This window comes from Coturnix japonica, unplaced genomic scaffold (genome assembly GCF_054131305.1).
Source record: "Coturnix japonica strain WE unplaced genomic scaffold, WE-NBRP24 Scf048, whole genome shotgun sequence".
Lineage (NCBI taxonomy): Eukaryota > Metazoa > Chordata > Aves > Galliformes > Phasianidae > Coturnix > Coturnix japonica.
The window spans coordinates 341,850-365,520 of NW_028188951.1; the positions used below are offsets into that span (position 1 = coordinate 341,850).

The following is a 23,671-nucleotide window of genomic DNA, read 5'->3' on the forward strand; positions in this document are numbered from 1 at the left end:
ACCCCCACATACATTTCTTTGATCAGCAGCTGCTGGTTCACATCCCAACTGTGTGGGCTGAAAAGCATTCTTTTGATGTCAAGCAGCAAATATTGCTCTGAACACCACTATTTTTTTTTCTTTGTTTGTTTTCAGAGGGTTTTGAAAAACATACCAGTTACAGCAAATATATTTAATACAGAGAAACCAACACGTGAGAATTGGAAGAGGAAAAGAAATAACAGTATATCTTTTACCTGAAGACTTATGATGTCAGCATTGCAGCTCAGGATTTCCTGCATAATGGCTTTTTTTCTGTACTCCCAGTTCAATGCCCAAGATGGACAGTAGCCATACAACTGCCGGGTAGCGTATTTATCACACAGCACGTTGTAACACATGACAGAGAACAAGGCTGCAGAACAATAACGTCACTTACATACTGATTATAGTAACAACAAAAAAACATACAATTATCTTCTTCTCCTTTGTCTTCTGTGGACTTATGAATCCATGCTTCATTTGCTTCAACCAAAACACAGCACCTGCACCTATGCTATAAAAGCATCTTTCAGTCCTTCCAGGAGGACAAATTACCTCCAGGTTGGGATTTCTGGCAGCCATTTACTAACATGTACACAGAAACCAAAAATCAAAAGAACTCTTTATATGGTTAATGCAATATAGAGCTGAAAAATATACTTCACATTAAGTAGTGCATAACTGGGGAAAGCCTTGAACAAGAAGTTTCAAACTGATTTTAAATAATCTATTTGAGAACTTTACATACCTTAGGATAAGTTCATTAGCTATCCTAATTTGTACCACCAGCTGAAACAGATCCACATAATTTCACAGATTCACACTTAGGGCAAGGAATCCTTCCCACAAAATACAAATATAGGTAAAATAAAATCACAATTTTTTTCCCCCCATCTCAAAAACCTTACAGTTTACAAGTAAAGGAAAGAGAAACCTACTTCTCAGCATTAATTTGGAACAGGAGGGATATATAATGAGACAGCCTGGGGCAAGATTGCAGGTAACCAAACAGCACGGATATTTGGTTTAGTTAAACAGAAAAAGTTGCATGGTAATAAACAGAAAAGGCTTTATTTTAAACAACTCATGCAGAAGAAATTAGTAAACAATTGAACAGAGCCTGAGATCAAACAACAAGAAAGCGTGGAGTCAGATGACACACAGGGAACTTGAAAGAAAAATCTTTACCTTTCTGAGGAATTAAGATCATGGTCTTCAATTTTTTATTCTTTGACAAATGCTCAGTTAAGCCTGTTACAATTCAACTAACTGACTCACTTTGGACAGTCACTTCTGTTTCTGTGAAGAGTATGCTAATTAAAAGGAACTTAGAGTCTGAAGCAGAGGTTCTAGATGGGACAGGGCTACTACAACTGTCTATCAGCACTGGGCAGATGACTGGTTAATTGAAACATCATTAAGATTTTAGTAGCAGATAACAGAGATCAACATTTGATATAAAATGAATAAAGCTTTCTTGAAGCACTACAGTACCTGTTGGCCTGGTACGGTCTGGTTCTTGTAACATAATCCAAGACCTTGGAGGTGGCTGTTCTGTTGAAACTATGGAAATATTTTAAAGAGACAAAAGTGATAATCACATTTATCTTACACAGCAGGAATAAATCTTTTAAGAATGATCACTTACTTCTTTTTGCAGTACCTGCCAAATTATCAAGCAAATAGTTCAGTAGCCTTCGCGTCCCGTCTGGTTCCTGATAAAGGTTCAGAATGTCCTGCGTGAGTGGATTTCCTGCAAACACATTTACAGAAACGCTGAATGAAGTATACAGAACCAGTATGAAGTTACTTATCAGTGTTAAAAGCCAGCATCGCTGATAAAAGATATTAAATCTACTATCTAACAAGCTTCAAATGTCAGGTATTCAATCCCACAAAACAAGCACCACATCTGATTCCTGTGCAAGCAACAGAAAGCTTCTCGCTCTGCAGAAAGAGAGAAGCTTCTCTACACTTGGAGGACTTCACCCAAGTGACTCTTGTTCCTCTCTTTAACAATTACTAAGCAATGTTTATAAAAGCAAATTAAGCAGCTACATCTGGGATTGCTACTCAGTAACATTCATGAATTAGCAGTCTACAGCCCCTACATCGCAGGAGAGACATCATTAAACAAAGCACAGATACCAAGAAAAAGTAGTAATACCTTTCAGACCCAAAGTCTGTAACTGGAACAGTTTTCCCAGCTCAAAAGGTAAAACTCGTAACAGGTTGTTATTTAAATGTAGTTCCCTGTAGACAGAGCGACAATCATATAGGGCTGAAAACAGACCTGGGTTTGTCTTCAGCAGCCTATAGTACAAGTTACTAAAAGAGAAACAATATACTAACAAACCACAACATAGGAAGAAAAAATAAAAAGAAACAAACTTGAACACTGAATGGCAGTAGGGAAATTCTGCTGTACTCACACAGGCACAGACAAGAACGGGTACCATACTGAAGTAAGGAGGAAAGCAGGTGATTGGCGAGTTCATCTTAACAAGTCAGAAATATCATAAACATTAACAATTACTAAAGCATTTAGTAACTACCAGTGATTAAGCAGTAACAGCTCTGACAAACCAGGCCGTGAAACAGCTCAGCTGGTAATTATATCCCAGAAAACAAGTAAGCAAAAAATTCAGGACCATGGTAGTAATATGAGAGCTAGGACATTACTGTATTAGTGCAGTTACAGTTCTTTGTGGTTAAGGTCTTTTGATAACATACAAGAAGCAGTGTGCATGCCTCCCAGGTAATCCATTCTCTCCATATAAGCTGCTTGCTTTTGTCACACAAGCAAAGTGCATATTGATCTGCTGTGTACGCATGTCCAGGCACACAAAAAACGAGTTGTGTCTCTCACCAACACTGTTTGTTTTCACAACACAAAATACACCTTTTTTTTTTTGTTTCCAAAATTGCAGAACAAGCACAAGAACAGAATTTGTGTCTGGCGTTCTAACATTCCAATCAATCAGGCAGAGAAAAACAGACTTCTTAGCAAGCTTTCCAATTTCTTAAAAACAACCCAAGCTGAATTGAAGACTTTGCTCACAATTTCCAGTGTTAATTTGCTTCCTTCAGATTTCTATGAGGTTGCATTTGAAAAAGAAACATCTCTTCTTCCAGCCTTGTAATAGTCAGTTCTACCTGGTCCTTCCCCAGCAGTGACTTCAGTGAACTCACTCGGTTTCAGCGCAGATTAGAAAGGGTGCTAAAGATCGAGGGGTTTGTTTCACCAATACTCTGAGGTGTGGAGCAGTGGAAGATGAAGGGGGAGATAAAGGCTGTTTGTAATCAGCCGGTTAACTAGAAATGGCAAGCCAGTACTCGGCTGACTGACAGGCTGTAACACACCGAGCCACCTGGTCTGTAGTTATTTTTGCGTGCTTTCTTTTTAATATGAAAATCCTACAGTTGAAAACAGCCTAACTCAGAAACAGCCCACTGTGTCACTGTGGGTTTCTAAGTATGAACAAGACACACAGCAGGTTAAAAAAATAATAATAATAATTGTGATATTATTTCAAAGAAAAAAAAAAAGTGAAAACATCAACATTCCCAACAGTTCTCTGCACTTCATAAACATTTAACATTGAAATAGGTGCTATTTTTTAGGGATAACATTACATTTGACATTACAAGGGTCCTAATTTATTCCTTAGGAAGACATTTTTTCCTGCAGCAGCTTTTCAAAGCACTACTAAAGTCTAAAAAAATAAAAATAAACAAAAATTAGATTATATATAAATTACAAAAAAAAGTATTTTAATAATAAATAATAATAATAGCTCTTCTACATCTTCTAGTGGAAAATGAGCAAGAAGGAAGAATGGCAGACAAGGAGGTATCATTACCACTCCTCACCTGGATGAAAGAATTTGTTTCTCTAACGATCTATGCTTGCATGGAACCCTCCTGTACAGAAGGGACAATCACAGCAAATTCCACTAGTTCTTTCAAGTGTATCAAGAGAATCTGTTTCAGATCTGAGCTTTCTGAGATTGCATGTTACAGTTACTTCTCCTCTTTCCTCAAAGATCAGACAACTTACTGCTCCCCCTGACCCCTCTTCCTTCAGGCACCTGCAGTAAAAAGGGAGATGCCACGAGCCCTGGCTGAGCTCTGCCATACAGCCCAAACACAGTTCTCTAGATGTGGGAGTTATAAGACCTGTTACCAATGCTAAAATGTGAGAGTGCAAATTATTTCTGTGGCTCAGGATATTAGCAATGCCCCGTGCTGAATTACCGTTAGTTTGATCAACTCCCCAGAATCTATGGGAAGCATCTGCAGTAAGAGCCAGCCTGAAACATAAAACTACAGCACAGCTGAGACCTGCAGAGCACTATCACACAGGATGCACTTACGGATTTTTCTTCACTTTCACCACAGTGAAAAGAAATCATGGATCAGCTGCAATTACTGAGGACAGAGAGAGCGCAGTGGATTAATGCACTAGTTCTTCGTGTCTAGAGACCTGGATTTCAGTGCTATGTTTTTGTCACAAATAGAACACTAGTTTGATCCTAGGCCTTAGCTACACATTTCACACTCACTAGCTTTATCATTCTCTACTGAAGAGAGGTCTGGGACTTGGCAGAGCTGAAACTCCAGAGAATCAGAATAAATTGGGAAAGCATTGTGAAGATGGCACTGTATCTTTTGACACTACTGATGACTATGCAAGGGTAAGCTAACTTCAGGCAATGTGCATTAACTTAATAGCAACACTATAGAAGGAAAGAAAAAGACTGATGGAAATAAAATGATGCTGATGAAGTATAAAGAATTTGAGAATGAATTTGAGAATGCATCAGTAAATTTAGGATTGCTAGCTTACAATATCTGAGGAACAGATAAAGGAGAGAAGACACTTATCATAGATTGAGATGTGAACTACTTTGGAATTTGAGCTTTTAGTTCTAATTTCATCTTTGCTAAAGTAGAATAAAATCCACTGACTAATATTTCTATGTAGAAACTTGCTTGGCCTTCAGTTTCATTAAAGCTCTGCTGGAGGACCATTACTCCTTTTTCTTCTTCCTTACTTCCAATAAAATTCCAGTTACTTTTAGATTCAGGGATTTCTGAGCTGACCATAAACATCTACAAAATTAAAAGTAATGAAGTCAGTTGCTGGTAATAAACCTAACAATAAAGCTTTTTTCTTTTTTCCTCTGGTCAAGGGCAGAAGAATATTGCTTGTAGATATTTACCTTTATATGTCATTTATGTGTTTACATAACAGTGTTCTGCAAACAAAATGAAATGTTGCAGTTTTAACTATAACACAAACACTCATTACTACTCATGTTTCACTTCCAAAAGGAGGCGTCATTCCATGAATACTCTGAGGAGCTAAACATTGTAAAATTCAGTGAAAAAGTTGCATATGGTAAATATTTTTTTCCTCCTTAATATACAGGAATGCAGTTAAATTACAGCAAAGTTGGGAAAGAGACGACATTAGAAAAGTTGCATTAGTTATTAAACCTAGAGAATAAGAACAAATATTATTAGGAATAATGAATAAATAGAAAAAACAGTAGTTAATACAACCGTTGATGTTTAATCGGACCTTTTTCCTACATTGCAATGAGCTAAAGGCAATTTTCTGCGTATTAGTATTTCTTAGTTAACTCCAGAAAGATTTGTAAAAGAGTTTGGGAAGAGACGCATAGGAGAGGAAACCTGACTTGGAAAGACATAAAATGGGTGAGTGCTGTCAAACTGAGCATTTCTAGAGCTCATTACATATACATGATGTCATACATCAGAACAGGAGAACAAGTGAAAAAAAAATAAGGAAGAGGGAATTTATTTATGCTTACATTTACTAGAACATCACTATTATGCCAAACCCAAGCTGTTTGTACAAAGATAACAGCTAAGCAACTTTAACTCCTGTTATAAACCCACATACCTGAGTGACACCATGTTTCCGAGCTCTGCTGGTAAACTGCGGATTTTATTAGAGGACAGGTCCAGATACACCAGATTATGAAGCTTGGCAATGTCTGAAGGAATACGGGATAAGGAATTGTCACTGAGATGCAAAGCTGTCAAATGGGTCAGTGTCCACAACGATGAACTTAAGCTTCTCACTTTCCCTGTGGAAGGACGGTAAAGAAAGAAAAATTCAAAAATTAAAATCAATGTATCTTATAGATTCAAAGAATTAAGCACTACCATATGCGAGACTGGGAAAAAACAACATAGACTTAAGTTCTGAGCTTTGGTCTTTTCTCAAGATCCATACAAAACAACAGACCTATTTACTGACCGTCCCCCCAACAGTTAACAGATGTTTAAGAAACATTTCCTCAATTACTGTTCATGTTTGGGGTATAAGATGGCTCTTCAATTTTCCCCTACTTTCAAACCAAAAATCTTTGTTCCGTGGCATCCAGCCAGCCAGGAACAGACAGAAGTACTATATTCGGGGTGACCAAAATGCCTGGTTGAGAACACGGATTTCCATCTGGCATTCAGCTGAAAGCTGAATACATCACTGACAGAGATTTTTTTAAAAGGTGTATTTTTTGTATAAACTGAAAGATGGAAACATGGATTTCTGTTACAGAATCAAGGCTGTAACATCACAGCACACAAACAATGTGAGGTATAATCAGAAGGTCTCAAAACATTTCTTCTCTCCAAGACTTTTTTCCCCACAGGAGGAGCACTCTTTTCATTTACAAGAGTCACTCAACTGTGCCAACAGCATTGAAGGAAGAGCACCACCATCAGTTTCTCTAAGGTTAAAAAAGCTTGAAAGCCTTAAAAAACCTCAATGTTAAAAACAGCATCATTAATAAATACCCCAACGCAAACACATAATAATTCCTTTTATTATGAAGAACACTATTTAAGGAAACAACTCACATTTAGTGCCTGGGAAAAGCTACACTGATACATTTGTATCTGGAAGGCTGTCCCTGGTAACAAAATGTTTAATACAGGTGTACTTGTCAGGGAGCTACTTGCACACAAAAGCCCGCAGCAAAGAGCTCGGAGATTTCAATAAAAGCAATTAAAGCATTTGTGGCTTTCTGTAGCAGATGACCGCAAGGAAAAGACACTGTGATCATCAATGGAACAAAGGCACTGCCACATTTTACTCTGCAAGGCAAATGCAAACAATTCCTTCAAGGGCTCATTCTCCTGTAAAGCTCATTAAGAATTTTTCTGAAACGTTTTTAAGTACAAATCAGGATTTCTCTGCGTTTCTTAAAGCTGCATTAACAACTCCTCCCTCTCTCCTACCCTCTAAATGCAAACAGGTGACTACGATCAAAGAAACCTTTCGAGCAGGAAGGATTTATATATTCCCTTCACCACCTACATTTCTCTTGGCTGGAATCAGTCTATAGTGAGATCACAAAGCATGAAAGGAAAGAGCTATTACTTAATGCATTTCCTATGCATAAGTAGCAGATGTCCAAGTGGATATCCAAGCCTAAATTAATGCTTCTTGAAGCAGCACTTAACTAGGTTTCTGCACCTGTAACCTTTGAGTAAGTACTGTAATTCACATGTACAGGCATGCGGCACTTGAAAGATGACAAAGATTCAGTGATCTGGAAGGAAAGACTTCACAGTTAGAAGTCTATTTGCTTTCTATACATTTATCTATTGAACAGCCATTTAGAAATACCAATCTTTTAAAGAAATTCCTTATTTAATCAGAATTTCAGCGTAAAACCTCAGTTTGTTATTGCTTCTTCCAGTCAACCACCGAATATAATACATGGAGCTTAAAATTTCTTTCCTACAGCTGTTTCATACTCCCTATGCTTCTCGTTCCAGTTTGTACTGTGCAGGTTGCTTTTAAAATACACTGAAATCTTAACTGAGGATCATTAACCGGTTTCTCACCACTTATTTCCAACTCTGCCCAGTGTGATTTCTTTCCATTGGCTGCTTCCTCTGAGGACATAATTGTGTACATCCTCCGTGGATCAGGTGGATCGTACTTTTCCTTGGGCATTCCTGTCGATACAAAATCACAAAGGATTATGACATTTTATACTGAGAATTCTTTAAAAGGTAATTTCCATTCTACAGCTAAATATTGTACTGGATATTCAATCCAAATATTTAAAGGTAATCTACATCCATTTCTAAGTGTAAAAGCCTGCTCTCTTAGAGGAGCTCAGATCCAATGGTATAAGATAAAAATCCAACCTCAGCCCCCAATAATTTAATTATGTCTGTAATGCAATACAAACATCCTGTCCTGACACCTTTCACAAGTACACCCCTGTATTGCTCTGCAGACATCCCATCATACCGCAGTCTCCTTCACCTTTGGCCTACAGAAGCAGAACCTCCAGCAACCACAACTTGACAAAGAAACTTTCAGACTTTTGGGCTTTCTGTTCTCCTTGCTGGTCAGAAAGCTGCTTAGAATAATAACCACATCCAAATTCCTTAACAACAAGACTTCAGAAATTGATGAATACCACCACGTTCCCCCTCATATAAACTACTGAAAACACTTGTTACTATTCTTGTCTACCCATCACTTCCAGGCTTACTGCAGCCCTCAACTCACAACACAAATTCAGCAACCAAGAAAAGAATATTTCTAAAAGGATCCTCAATTCTTCAAGTCTGCAGAACAACAGCACTCTAATCCAATCCTCAGCCTACTCTTCTGAGTCTAAAAACATCATTTCTAACATAGAGATTCAGATCAGTTTCTTAAGTTTTACCGTTAAGCATCTAACTGACCTTAACTTCCCTCACTCTCTTCCTCATCGTTCCTGATAAGAAATTCAGAAACGTTTCTGTTCAGTGCTTCTTTATTACTGCAGCCCAGTGTAGACAGTGGAAGAGAACTGCTAAAGGTTCTTCTAGGCAGAGCCCTCCCACCAGCATTCCTGTATGGCAGCAGAGCAGTACCAGCTCTGTGCACAGAGAAGGAATGAGAAGGTGGCATTGCTGTCTCCTCTCCACCTCAAGAAAACAGTATTTGGGATTCAGTCAGTAGAAAAGGGAAAATGGCTTAAACATACCTTGATTTATATAAATACTGCATGAATTGACCCATTAGTTGCATGTTTTAAGGTTACAAAGAACTTCCAATATACATCATTTTTACCACAAATAAACACTAGCTTAGAGTTCTATGCATACGTAAGAGCTTTTATGGCAAAGTTCCCCATCTTAAGTGGAAACATCCACACTGAGAAGCACGAGCCATAAACCATAGAAGTGATGTGTGTGCAATAACTAAGTTAAACAACAGCAGCTCAAAACAAATTTACAAATACATTTCAAGCAATGCAATGCAATTCCTAGAGCAAAACACGTAACAGCAATGCAAAGAAATGCTGCTGACACCCCAACAACACCCAGCTATCACACCTAGCGAAGCTTTCTATCAAGTTTTCCTGCAGCCCTGGGCAAACTTGAGTATATCAGAAAAGCACTGCACTCCACTGGAACATTAACAACTAATAACCCTCACAAGGCCATTGACCAGACCTACTTACCATTCATTTAATAAAAATTATTTAACACATTAAAAAACAGAAGACAGATAATTATGTGACTTTATTAAAACAAAGTCATCCAGCCCCAAGTGCTTACTGTAACGCAGTAACTCTTGTACTGATTCACACCTCTTCCCTTTCTCACTACTGGTCAGAATCAGCTCCACCCAGGAAAAAGAAATTCCTCTTTAAGAAGTGAATTCTGGGTAAAGTGCTGAGATTATAAATAACAGCTGGGATGGGTTCCTTGCAGAATGGCCATACCTGAGTTCTGGGGATGCTAAAAATCATTAAGTGCTACACCTTCTTCTTTAGACTAAGTTCATTAAAAAAGGTAAAACTCAATTGAAAATCACCAGAAAGGTGAAAACATATTTTAACCTTCTAGTAGCTATCTAACGAGTGTAATCATAAATGGCAAAACAATACATACAGCATCTCCTCTGAGCCTGCTACAAACAAGCACATGTTCACAAATGCCATCCCCACACAGAGCACTGCTGCTGTGCTCTTCCAGGGAGCGTTCCCCTCCCTCACTCATCTGATACATTCTCTTCCTGCAGCTCCTGCACTTAATAAATGTGCTCCACTTTCTAAAAACGAAAGCAGGTAGTACTAGAGACAGAAATCTCATTCAGTACGGAAATGCGAATACTCCCCAGAGCACAGTCAATCACACGCACTAATTAACAGACTTGCTGGTACCAGCGCTACATGGCTCCCTGCTACCAAAGGAGGATGACATACTTTTCCAGTGGGTTTTGTTCATGCACGGTAACACAACTGATGAGATTTAACAACTGAAGGTTTTAATGGAGAATATCAGTGTGCCCGTCCTGCCAGTCTGCCAGTGTCACCATCTGACCCTTCTCAGCATTCCTCTTCGATGGACTTCCCTTTCTCACTGCTGCATTTCAAACTGCAAAGACTAAGCCTAGGATCACTCGATAGCAGAAAAAGCAGCGAGTGCAGACAGGGCAGCTTTGCTCAAGGAGCAGTCCTGGCTGCAAGGAACAGCACCGACGTGGGAAGTCACCCCAGCAGATCTTTGTGCATCTTCATTCATCAGGTAGAGCTGAAGATCTCCCACGCCCTGACAGCCAGACTAAATGTGGGTCATGTTGGCCACCACAGAACACAAATGGGATGCCTTGAACTAAATTTCAAAACTTCCCAGCAGGGAGTAGATGGATAAATCACTGCTTTCTACAAATCACCGTCTCCTCTCCTTTCTCCACCTCCCCCATTCCAAATTTAGAACCTGCTGAGGTAAATGTCAGATGAAGGGATATGGTTTTGTCAGACTAAAGCAATTTTAAGAGGCATAAAACGGTGCTGGACAACCTCAAAGCCTTTGATAAGGGCTGCTCTAATAATTAACTTAACACAGCCATCATTTACATCTCATTTTCATAAGAGTTTACACCATCTGTAATTTTCAGTTGCACCAGCACAGACTGGGGAAAGCATCGCTGAATACTCAGCTGTTACACACACCACTTAGTTGGTAAGGGAGAAACAGTTTATCAACAAAGATAGGACACAGATAACAGAATGCATTCCACACAACCAAAATTAAATGTGAGGGCGTGTGATTATGTTTAAATGCAAATTAAATTGTTTACTATCTTGTACCGGCTTGTTAGAACTACATTTAAAAGCTGAAACAAAATTGCTTGAGAGCTGATGACAAGGACAGCTGCCCACTCCTACCCCGGTCACTCAATCCCAATGCAGAATTAGGACTCCTAACCTCACAGGAGCTGAGCTAAACCAGGCTGGTGATGTCAAGAGCAAAAAGGATGTGACGCAGGAAATCAGATGGAGAATCTTCAATGCAGACACAACTTTATGCCTTTGTTTGCATGAATGGCTCTGAGAGAAAGAGAGCAAAAAGAGACACAAAGGGAAGAAAAATACTGAAGATTGCCAAGTCAAGGGAGGCCAAACCGTTAGGAGAGCTGACAGTGATGACTAATGCAACAAATGGATGATGGAGTGCTGATCTGGGCATCTCTCAGGATCACTAGAGACAAAGCAAATTACCACAGGGCTGAGTTGCACCTGTGCCAATTGCTGCCCAATTCTCCAGGTTAAAGCAATGAGTGAAGTCAGGTGATTAAGAACCAGGTTAGCTGTTCTAGAGAGCTGTCCTGGAAAAGAGAAGGTGTGATCACCAGCAGCTGTGTGAGTGCTGCTCCATTAAGCAGGTGCTGCTCTGCTGTTGAAGAGCATTTGTAGCTAAAGCACCAGTGCTGTTGGGAGTATAGGCTTAGAGGAAGTTAATGGCCTATAAAGAGAGCTGCCTAAGGGTCAAGTCATTTCTGCTATGGTGCTTTCCACATAAGGATGAGGAAAGGCCACAGCACAAGAAGCAGCCCTATGGTGCAGTAAGTCTCTTAAGTTTAAGCAAAATAAAAGGCGGAAGTTGGGTTACAAGGCAGCTAACGATCCAAACAACTCTAGAAGGTATTATTAAATAATGCCTCTGAACTGGAGAGGTGACAGTGTGGGGGAACCACTTGGAGTGACAAATTTGGAAAGAGGATGACTTTTTCTTCCTTCTATCCTTCCCTTTTGCTAGTTTTATGCAATCAGAAAATGGCAGGGGAGCAGGACTTAACCAAAGTAAGCTTTTCCTCTTAAAAGAGAGAACAAAAACCTACAGATTTATGTCTGAAAAACCTACAGATAAATAAACTTTATTTCAAAGCTAAATACATTAGGCAACTCCTGTAAGCCAAGTCTACCATCCATCCTTCAACTATTAAGTTCCCCATAAAACATTTCCTAGAAGTACTAATTTCTTCCATATCATATATTAAAGCAGGTGAAGGAAACTTTTATTCTGAAGCTTTACATGAAACACTGAAGCAATGAAAGCAGTGTAAGTTAGTATTTAGATACTTCCTCTGACTCCATCCGTTATTCTGGAAGAACTACTGTAGAATCTATGAAGGAGCCTCTGCAAAGTCTACTTACAAATACATAAGGACCCTTAGATGTACCAATGCACAAGGCTTGAGCAGCAGGAATCAGCTTCTGAAACTTTCTGATGTGCTGAGGACTTCTCGCTTCTTTTCCCCCATTACTTGAGAACACTAAAAGTGATATAGATCAGAAAACTTCTGGAAAGGAGAAGTAAACAAAGTAAAACTGGCTGGAAGCAAGCAGATAAATGAAGTGTGTTTTTCTTGTATAATAAGCACACACTGACTGGCTGCCAGGATACTTCTGCTCTGTTGAAAGCAGTAGGAGAGGCTGCAATCTGCAGTACTAAAACAATGTTTACTATATAGTATATATAGTATAACCTAGTCAGTGGATCAAAGATCTAATAAGATGATTATAACCTGTGAAGCCTTCTTTTTCCCCCTCTCCAACACTGGATATTCACACCAGATCAGTCCTTTGTAACTTTGTGCCTCTAACCTTGACACTTCTCCATGTAATCTGAAGCTATATTCAAAAACCAGGTTTTTCCCCACAAATAAGTGATTCTGGTGCTGCCTGATAAGCCTTGAACTCAAAGTTAATTTGGGATTCTCCTCACACTCAACTGTTTGCATTGTGGTTTCACATCACGCTAAGCAGAACTAAGCTGGTCTTCCTGCAGTTCCTCCCTCCTCAGGACTCTGTTTCCCCTCCACTCTTGCATCAACGCTGATTCTTCCTCTGTTAACGAGATGAGCTGGGTAAGAGATGTAAACTGGCCAAAAGGTTGGGTGGGAGTAAGAAGAAATGCACTTGGGGGAGTCAATATCCTTCATTATAGTAGTAATTTAAGTGTGTATTTGCAGCACAGTTCTTTAATGGACTGAAATCCAGACAACAATGTGACTGTTTCACTGGTCATACCTGCCTAAAATCTCCTCTTGCCCAGCAGGAAGCAAAATCTTGCTTCCAACTGCCATCATCAAGGCATTAGTTAAATAGTAACACTGAACAAAGTCTAAAATCCTACATGAAGTCAAAGTACAGTGCTTTTTAGATAACAAAACTATAGTAGTCCTCATGTATAGTCAAAAAAATGTTAGCCTGTGTATAAAGGGTGAATCTCTTCTATTGAGCTTTATTAGGAAGCAGAGAAGCTACTGATTAGAACTCAGATTAGTGATACTCTTCGAAGAGAAAGAATAACAGAAATGCACCTGAAAGATGCTCCTCTTAGGGAGGGGGGAAGTTTAAGCTGATTTTATAATACTGTATTCCTATGTTCACTATAAAACTTAAAATTTACTAAACTTGTTCTTTCACGTACACCCATTTTCTGCATTTCCCATGGAGCACTAACTGTTCATTACAGAAGTGGTTGCTCAAAGAGAGTTAAGTTTATTGCTTTCATGTTCCCTTCAGTGTTGGCGTTTTACTTACTAAGTGATGATTTCTATGAGAATTGAACTACTTTTCAGCCTTAAGTACAGGCTGAATGAAGCAAGAGCCCCATGCATAGGGCTGCTGCCCTGGCTGGGATGATGAGGTGCAACCGCTGTTTCCCTGCAGAAAACAACAGGAGCTTGAGCAGGTCTATGGCAGAACTTCTCACACACCTGAATGGATGAGTTGAGGCAATACCTGGATTTACCCTCAGTCCATACCATGTACAGACAACAAACTAGTTGATGGTCTTAATCCTGAAAAATAATGGAAAAAGTAGTTGCAGGCAAAAAGTAGTGAGGAAAAGAAGCAAATATACACAGTGTAACCCAACTGGACCTCAAGTGACACATGAGGTAAATTCAATGTACTTTACCTAAATTCTCATTTAAAATTTGGGACACAAACATACCTGCATGTGCTCCCCATAAAACCTGTACAGAGAAAGGCATTTAGTTCTTTAATTCTTGCTATGCCTATAACTCATTTGAAACTTCATACCAGTCTGATTTTTGTTTTATTCGGATACATTATGTTAAAAAAAAAAGCTTCAGTGTGGTTCATCTCTGGATCTCCCAGCCACTCACAGCTTCACACGGGAACACGAAGCTAATTTACACCCTGCTATGTCATGCTGCTGCTGGTTCTATCTTGCTACAATGCATAACTATGCAAACAGATAAACCAAAGTGCAGAAATGTTTCCTCCAATGAGGAGGAAAACAGACTGAAGCCCCTCAGAACACCACAAATGTTTTCACGTTGAATATTCAGGAGTTTGAGGACTTGCCTATCTATTGCAATGCAACCTTACATTTAATACTAAGAGTGAATATGATTGCTCTATTGAAATATACATAAAAGAGCTCTGAGAACACTTAATATTTATGTAAGACTTGCATACTGGGAGGAGAAAAGTCTGTGTAAACATGTATTTGTTGAACAGAGTAAGCATTCTTGACATTTTATAGAAGAAGATTATTTGATTAGTGTTTTTTAAGCATATAGCACTGAAAATATAAAACTAGGGAAAAAGATCACAGATTAGGGACCTTGCTAAACAGTAATGAAAATTGTTCACCCTGGGATTCACATTTTCTTCTCCCTGGAGTGGGGAGGGATGGCACGTTAGCACTGCTTGCACAGGGGAGCAGCATATTGTGAGTCCTGGAACGCTGCCCCACTGCCACGAGATTCATCACTAATGTGTGGGGAAAATGTCAAAGACTCCTTTAACCCACTGATGGCTTAATGCTGGAATAATCTAAATTAAGAAAGGGGGGAAACCCAACACAATGCTAATTGGATGTGTTCAAGGCCAAGTTGGATGGGGCCCTGGACAGCCTGGTTTGGTATTAAATGGGAAGGTTGGTGGCCCTGCCTGTGGAGGGGGGTTGGAGATTCACAATCCTTCAGGTCTCTTCCAACCCAGGCTATTCTGTGATTCTGTTATTTCATGCGCTTCTTCACTCAGTAGGATGACACTTTAAGGGCTGTTAGCAATTAACATTTAATGGCTCCATCAGGGAAGTACTGCTGCCTCATCATATTTTGAAGAGCTCCAAAACCAGAGTTTTACCTGGCTGCCAATACAAAACAGTAAGGAACCATGAAGGTATGTGAGCATGCATCAGAACTATGTTATGTTAAGTATAAACTAATGATTAAGTCAATATCTGCTGCTTGAGTGAGTATCTGTAATACAGAATTTTGTTTTTGTAAAAGGAAGGGGGGAAAAACCAAAGCATCTTGGTTTCTATCAGCTGAGTCACACAGTTGCAGGATGTTTGCTATTTTCCAGTCCTGAAGGCCTGATCAGACCACAGAGCTATAGCACCTAACTAGTTCAGGCTCTGTTTCATTAAGTCTAAAAATAAGTCAATTCATATTTTTTTAAATGAACACGTTATTAAATTTTAACCTTCAGGTACTTAAAATGTAATAAAGGTTTCTTTGTCCTCCTTCACTCTGCATTTATAGGAATATGAGCTGCTTGTTGCTGAGGTGCACGGCAGGGGCAGCAAGGCTGCTGTTCTACAGCCCCACAACTCCCCTGCCCAGCCCTGCCACCCCTGCACTCCATTGGCAATTATGATTTCTCAGTAGACAGGCAACCTGAAGCACAGTATTCTAATGGAGTAGTACATGTAACCCTCAAAGCCTCAGGGGAGTGACAAAATTTACTATAGGTTCAGTAGTGCGACACAGCAGCTCTCACTTCCATGTTCGGTTGCTATAAAGATCAGTTTAGCCTCAAAAGAGAACTGTATCATGGTCAGAGTATGAAGGGCATGTTTCAGCCCAGAGGTCCTTGATTGCTCTATCTTTTAGTCTGATAACTTGATAACATTTCAGCTGGATTTTGATAACTCAAATTCCCGCTCCTGAGCATGCAAAACATCTAATGATTAGAAATACTACTTCTAAACATTCTCAGTGTAGCACAGAGTCCAGACGATTAGAATAGTTCTTAATTATCAGCAATTAAAAATAATGATGCCTATAGTAGAAGGCTGCTGTATACAAAACAAACATTAGTGCAAAACTAAATTGCTAAGCAAAGCCCAACCTTGAACTGGTATCCCCAGAAACACTTTGGCTGGCTAATGAATGCTAGGCAACGTTCCGACTGTTTTATCTTCTATTTTAGTGCATTCTGAAATGCCAATACATTAAAAGACCAGTCGGGTTTACTAATTACTTTAATAATTTATTTTAATTGCATATTATATACTGTACAAGCAAGATGGAATGTAAGGCATCAACTTTAAATGGAAGAGTTCCATCTTGAAGCCTTGTGCTTTGAGTTTAAAGAAATGCAAACAGTGCTAAGACCAAGGCTCCAAAGACTGACCTCACCTGCCTTCTGTAGGTGGCTGGAGAATGGTCTTACCAAGATGTTCACAAATTCAAATCCTTATTCCACCCACTGTGTCCAGATGATCCTATTTCATAATTCTCCATCATCCGAAAAACTATTTTAATTTGAAGTATGGCATAATTTATCCTTGTCCATGTTTGTATGCTATTTCAAATACTGCCCTGTATACCATAAGGCTCCTTACCATGTTTTCTTTCATACAACTGCAGAATAATTTCCACGTCTCTGCTGCTTTGTGCATGCTGGCTTCCTGTTTTTACCCACATTATTCTCTTAGCCTTGCAGTAGAACTTGGAGTCAAAGACAACCTAATTATTTTAAATGAGATTTGGACATTAGCTCATTTCCAGCCTTCCTGCTTTATATCTGAAGGACAACAGATCTCAGTGTCAAGTTCCGAAATGTTTTATCTAGAAAGTATTTTTAGGAAGACATTTACATGCTTGTAAATACTAGAGCTGAACTGAACTCTAGTACAGCACATTACCAAACTCACTTCTACAGCTCTTCCTCTCCCATCTAGCCACATCCTGATAGCAACAGCCAAACTATTCACAAATTGTCTTTGCTTCAATTTAGACCAACAAGCCTGCAGATGTTGTTTCACAACCCCTCAGTCATGCAACAAAACCCACTGGAGATTTCTTTCCTGACCCCCTTTGTGCCCCCACTCGGCTGTGCTGGAGCAGCAGTGATACCCAGCTAAGAGGATGGCAGTGGTTTAAAAAAAACCCCACTGTATCAGTCACGCCACTGGTTGGTTTCCAGTGCTGTTTCAGAGATGGTTGCACTGATGCAGCTTGCAATGACCAACCAGAGCAGTATTCTCAGTTCTGTCACTGGAGAATTGTCTTCAGCTGATTTCTTGCTCCCTACTTGAACAGCAGTAGTAGCAGAAGGCACCTGGGCTGCTCCATGTGGGAAAGGCCTGTCCAGCTCTCTCATCTCCATACTTACATCTCTTAAGATGTCCATTAGCAAAGATTCCTTTTTAGTTTTAATCACTTCACAGATCACTTATTCCAACGCTCTTGTCCCTGAGAATACTCATCTATGTACAGACAGGCTCTGATTAAGGCAGCACTAAAATTTCTCTCCTTGAGTCCATAGTACTTTTGCTTTGTCAGGCAAAGCTCTTCTGATGGGTGGACAACTGTTAAAACTCTTTAAAAGCAGATTAAAAAGTATTAATGGTGGAAGTTCAGCAGAAAACATTTCAGTGTGTTTCATTATTTGGTCACTTATGGTACAGGCTCACATTATAACAAGTGATACGGATCAGGCTGTATGGGTACAAACCCAGCTTTGCTTTAGTTCAGTTTCAAGCCTTCCTATCCTTGCAGATGTCATTGCAGTGAGTTCCACGTGGGAGGATCTGGCTGCGAAGCACAGGCCATTTTCTGACCCCCGACCTGCAAACTGACCTAAACAGGGTGATGCTTTTGTGGAGCTCCATTTAACCTGTGTGATCCGTGCTTCACTCTTAATGCACCACAGAACAAGCAGTAAAGCCACACAGGTAACCTGTAATATGCAGTATATTGTTATTCCTTCAGTCCCCTAACAACACAAACTAATGTTCCCATTGGTGTGGCACATTCTAGACACAGCCACAGCCCTCAGATGGGCCTAAAGTAGGAAGCTGCTTAACTTGCAGAGTAAAGCTTGCAGATCAGGAACAAAACTAAGACACACACGAGAACCAGCAGAACACCATGGCTACAATCACATCTATGCAGCAGCCTCAATAAAATATCTAATGTTTCCCAGCTTCAAGAAAAACAAAAACCCCTCTTCCTGCAGAGCTCCAGTACAGCACAAACCAAAATCCTAGCAAGCATTTTATTTCTAGGTAACCAACTATGCACACATTTTCAGCTCCTAGGCCCTCCTCCATTCCTTTGCTAAAAAGAGCCCTCTGAGGCATTAAAAAAAGGATTTCTGTTGCACTCTTACAATAGAGAAAATTGGGTTGTTGCCAATTTTTTTTTTAAATAAGCACCATCTTGGAAGTGTAATTAGTAGCTCAACAGGACACGTTAAGCATTTTAACTGCTTTTTCTATGGGACCTGCCTAAGCATTTGTATTCTTGAAGGCTCCACCTGCAGAAATCACTTCAATGCAGACAACGTGAGTGCAGGTCCCCAAGCTTATGCCAAGCTGTTGAATGGGTTCCTACAAACTGATTTCAACATTGGAACATAAATTATGTGGCTTAATACAAAGTTAGTAATCTGGCGTGATACTGTAGAATAATCACACCTCCAAGTGTGAAGCTCCAGCACTGAAGGGGGAATACAAAACAGGTAATGCCCTGCAGTGACTCAGTTGGGCTACTTTATGTATGAAGCCTTTGTATGCAATGGAGCGAAGGTCAACATATGCATCACGCAATTAGGACTAAATTCCAGAGGCAGGACCTGTTGAGATCTTTCTCATGGGGTTTTAAGGCAGAAGGTGCTTTTTGAAGCCTATCATACATCACTATTACATTTGAATGCCATACATTTCTCCTATCAAAAAAACCCTCAAACCCTTTAAGTGACATGCCTTGTATATTTCAATTCTAAAGACTGAATGGCAATTTCATTCATAACGTTATAGCCTGCATACAACCTTCATTCATAAACCTTCATTCAGTCTGCATATAACCTTCCCATCATGTGGCCCCATTTGAGCCAGGGACTGCACGTTACAAGCTCTACATATACAAACATAAACACAATAACATGACAAAACAAGGGGCTAATTTTAGACCTCTGCAGCCTGCTAGCAAACAGAAGCAGGAGGCTGCAGCCTCTGCAGCAGGGCTGCCTGTTGCAGCAGGTGCTGCACAACTTGAATGGGGAATTCTGGTTCACCACCCAGCCCCCCAGGCACGGTGGCAATCCAAATAACAACACACTGCACTACAAACAAGAATACTGAGCTGTTTAGTGGTAGTTTAACACGATTGCTTTTATTTACACTGCCACGCTTTAAAGAATAGGTGCTTTTGTTGGTGAGCTGGGAAAGCATTTTCTATTTGCTCTATCTTAGGAGTATTCTACTCCTTTTAAAAAAGAGTGTTTTCCATCATGAACGCTGCACTTACTTAGAAGAATAAGACTTCCTAATATCCAGCATTGCCTGATCTTAGTGGTTTTTACCTTGATGAGCACCATGCTCACACAATCTGTGGCCTTTTGTAACGTGTTTTCAAGACTTCTTATGTAAAATTTCAAAAGCATTTTCCTGCCCCTGCAGTATCACAGTCTCATCTATCTTTAAATTCCAGTTCTTCCTCTAAAATTCAAGCAAAGTAAACAGCCTGAACTCATTGTGTCTGCATAGAGTTCAACTCCAAAATGCAAACAGAAAGGGGATGCAGGGTAGTGTCCATTTTATAAACAGACTGATCCACACGATTCAGATGAAAAGTGAGTAAAGAGTTAATCCAAATGTGAAGGGCTCCATGTCTGTAAGAGCATGAATAAACCCCCACAGAAGGCTTCATGGCCAGCAGCACACTCCACAGAGTCCAGATGAACCAGCAGGAAGAACAGAGGGCGGATAATCCTGTAAAATTACCCCAGTGGAAATGCTGATAAATTCCCAATTATGAGACCTGCTCTAAAATGAAAAAAAAAATGCAAGATACAAAACAATTACCAGTCAACACTTGCACATCTCTGTATTCAAGCCAGACATGTACTGCAGGTATTCCTTAATCCCTTGAATTCTGATTTGTTACCTGTTGTGGTGAAAGCTAGATTAAGAAAATAAACCCTAGAAAACTATCAATTAAACAAACAATCAAAGAGAAAATCCTGGAGATCTGCAACACTGCTTACAAGGCAAATAGCTGCCTGCAGAATGACAGCGTGGGTTACTATTAATGTTGGGGTTGGAAGGGACCCTGGAGATCCCCTGCTAATAGATTCCCTACAGTTGGTTGCATAGGAAAGCATCCAGATGGGTCTTGAATACTGTCATAGAAGAACATGGCCTCTCTGGGCTGCCTGTTCCAGTGCTGTGTCTCTGCACACTTGTAGAGTTAGACATTAAAAAGAAGAGGAGGGTGGAGGAGGGGGAGAAGGAAAACAACAAACCAGTTTGACTGTATCTGTTATGGCTGTACTCTCACACTACAAAACGATGAGCACGGCCGATATGGGTTTCTAATATTCACAGACAAGTCGTAGAGCTGCACCGTGCACACACCACGATGGAGACAGATGCTCAGACACAGACTTTCCTAAAGCCCCCTGTGATCCCAGCTTACAGCTCCCCACAAAGCCCTGATCCACAAGCTCCCTGCGGGCACACAGGCCCCGCTGACCCACTTCTCCGCGCTCCATGGGCTCACACAAGCTGCGAGCTCACACACGTGCGTGCTCACACAGCTCCACATCCCCCCACTCACCCATGGAAGCTCCGTCCCAATTCCCCTCTGTTTACCCCCGCAGGTGTGTGCCCCCCCCATGCCCAACATGTCAGCGCTAGCCCCGCCCTCCCCCCGCCCCCATTGGCCGCCGGCGCTGCCAATCACGCTCCGAGCGCTCGGATTGGCTCTCTGTCTCTCCCCCCCTGCCCGGCCGCTCGCAGGGCCGCGGGCCGCCCGCTGCCACCACAGGCCTCGCCCCGGCAGCGCCGTCCGTCGGCGAGCGGAGGGTTGAGGAAGGAAAGGAAGCGAAATGGCTGGAAAATTGCGCTTTGGACCATTATCAGATTGATGTCATTTCCCTCTCTGCCTTTTGTTTAATTATTTTTAAACAGTTGGGGGAAAAAAAAATAAATAAATACATATATACGTATATATAAAGAACTTGGAGCTTCCAGATGCCGTTACACTAATTCCTCTTAATTGCCCTCCGACACGATCGCAGCCCGATTCTCGCCGAGCAGCTGCCAGCTCGGCCCCCGCCCGCAGCCCCGAGCCCGGCCCGGCCGCCCCCGGCTCGCCCCGACACACAACAAAACAGCCCCCCCTCCTCTCACCGAACTCTCAGCTCCCCCCATAGCGGAGGATCCCCCCCACCCTACGCCGCTCGCCATAATAACACGGCTCCCCTCCCCCCCCGCACCCCCCACCCCCGTTAACCCCCGCAGCCCCGCTCCCCGCCCTCCCCGTCCCCCTGAGCACGAGCCCCCCCTCGAGGCGAGGCTCCTCGGCCGCCCCGCCCCGAGCCCCCGATACCTGTGGCTGCAGCATCCCCGTCCCCCCGCCGCCCTCGCTCCGCCGCCTGCCTGGCTCTTTGTTTCCTGCCGCGGGCCGGACGGGAGAGCAGCTCCCCCCCGCCTCCTCCTCACACTCATTGAAAGCAAACAAGCATCATGGCGGCGGTGGTTCTGGCGGCTGCTGCGGGCGGGCCGGCCCTTCTCCTCCTCCTCCCTCCGCCCCGCCCGCCAAGGCCGCCCCCGCTCCGCGGCTGCGCAAGGCCGGACCGCAGGGGGGCGCTGAGCGGAGCTCGGGGGCCGCCTGGTTCGGGGGTCGCCTGGTTCGGGGGTCGCTTGATGGGCCCGGACGGGGTTTGTCGTGGCCTCAGAACCGAGGCGTGTGTTGTGGAGCTCCGGTGGGAAGGATAAGGGGGGTGACGGAAAAGTGGATAAAAGTGACGTGTGTTTCTTGCCACAGCGGTGTATGGCGGTAAAGCAGTTCCCAGTGTGAGGCCAGGGAGCCTAAAGGAAGTCTTCTTCTTAAAGAACTTTAAATTCCACATAAATGCGATGCAGAGCTGCAGTACGTGACCTCAGGCAAAGCATGGATCGCATGTTTAGCAAAAGGCACGTCTTTTCCACGCGTGTATCCATAATAAAGCAGATCCTTGCCCCAGATCCTTCACTGTGCCATGGCCACCGGCTTCCATCTGCTGGAACTTCACTTTTCTTTTATGTTTTTTGTTATTTGAACCAGTCTGCATCTCCACATCAAAAGGAACGGTAAAGAGAAAACCTCAAGGGAGGTTCAAGATAGATGTCCTTCACCAGAACTTGCGATGGACACAGAACAGGCTGCCCAGGGCGGTGGGCATGGCCCTGAGCTGCCAGAGCTCAGTGGTCCTCGTGGGTCCCTTCAACTCAGGATAGTCTATGATTCTATTATGCTATAAGAATTCCCAGATCACAACTCTGTTTCTGGAATGGGAAGGCTAAATAAGAGTTGAAGCCTCACTTGCCTTGGTATAAATGGATACATAGCTGGAAATGAATGGCACTCTCTTTGGTGTGCAATGAGGCATTCTCTACTAAGAATGTGAAAGGCACTGAAGCAGGCTGTGCTTCTGAGGAACACCAGCAGTAACCTATGTGAGCAGGGCTCTGAAAAGTGAGCCCATCCTCGTCAGGAAGGCTTAGTTAGCCCTCTGGCACTTGGTTTGGGAAATAATCATGCTGTACTTCAGATTTCTGTTCAGCCTTATCCTATCATATATCTGAGATGTTCTCGGATAGCAAACTACCTCTCTGTGGTTGTGTCAGATACCTGAGCTGGCTTGGTCACTGGATGCGGCGCGGACTCTGCATTCAGTGCCAGCCTGGCTGTTCAGGGCCAACAGCCATTCAGAACTGAGCAAAGCAGCTCTACATGTCATTCCCTGCACTGTATGTGCGTTCTTTCCAATAACCAGCTGTCCCACACATTCTTCACTTAATACTTTCTAGGTCAGATATGGCCTCAATCCACTGTATCGTTTTGCCTACAGCTAGTTCTCCAAAAGCAGTAGTCAAGTACTGGAGTGCATGGCAGGATTTTCCAGGAATTGCTTTTCAGCAAAGGAAAACCAGGTGGTTTTGTCCCTCAGGAATGATTGCAGGGAAACTTCATGCCCTGGGGGCAGATGCTGGGGTAAAATTGAGGTACATTTGGAAAGATATACTGGGGAGGGCCTTCACCTATTAATTC

At 41.7% G+C, this 23,671-nt stretch overlaps 1 protein-coding gene across 4 annotated transcripts in view; it reads right to left on the reverse strand.

Annotated features, from left to right (window-relative positions):
* The window catches only part of CNOT6 (CCR4-NOT transcription complex subunit 6), a 30,323-nt gene extending 8,230 nt beyond the window's left edge, over positions 1–22,093 (reverse strand). Inside the window, exons 1-8 of one of the 4 annotated variants that reach the window (XM_085532108.1) lie at positions 21,968–22,093; positions 7,909–8,022; positions 5,954–6,140; positions 4,398–4,452; positions 2,189–2,274; positions 1,685–1,774; positions 1,516–1,584; positions 237–394 (exon numbers count right to left, since the gene is read on the reverse strand). In XM_085532108.1, coding sequence (XP_085388234.1) covers positions 237–394; positions 1,516–1,549 — 192 coding nt within the window. In that variant the 5' untranslated portion in view covers positions 1,550–1,584; positions 1,685–1,774; positions 2,189–2,274; ... (2 more) ...; positions 7,909–8,022; positions 21,968–22,093. Of the gene's footprint in view, positions 1–236; positions 395–1,515; positions 1,585–1,669; positions 1,775–2,188; positions 2,275–4,397; positions 4,453–5,953; positions 6,141–7,908; positions 8,023–21,967 lie in introns of all 4 variants that reach the window. The other 3 variants (XM_085532107.1, XM_015875809.3, XM_015875808.2) reach the window with 3 other exon arrangements.
* Positions 22,094–23,671: the final 1,578 nt, after the last annotated feature.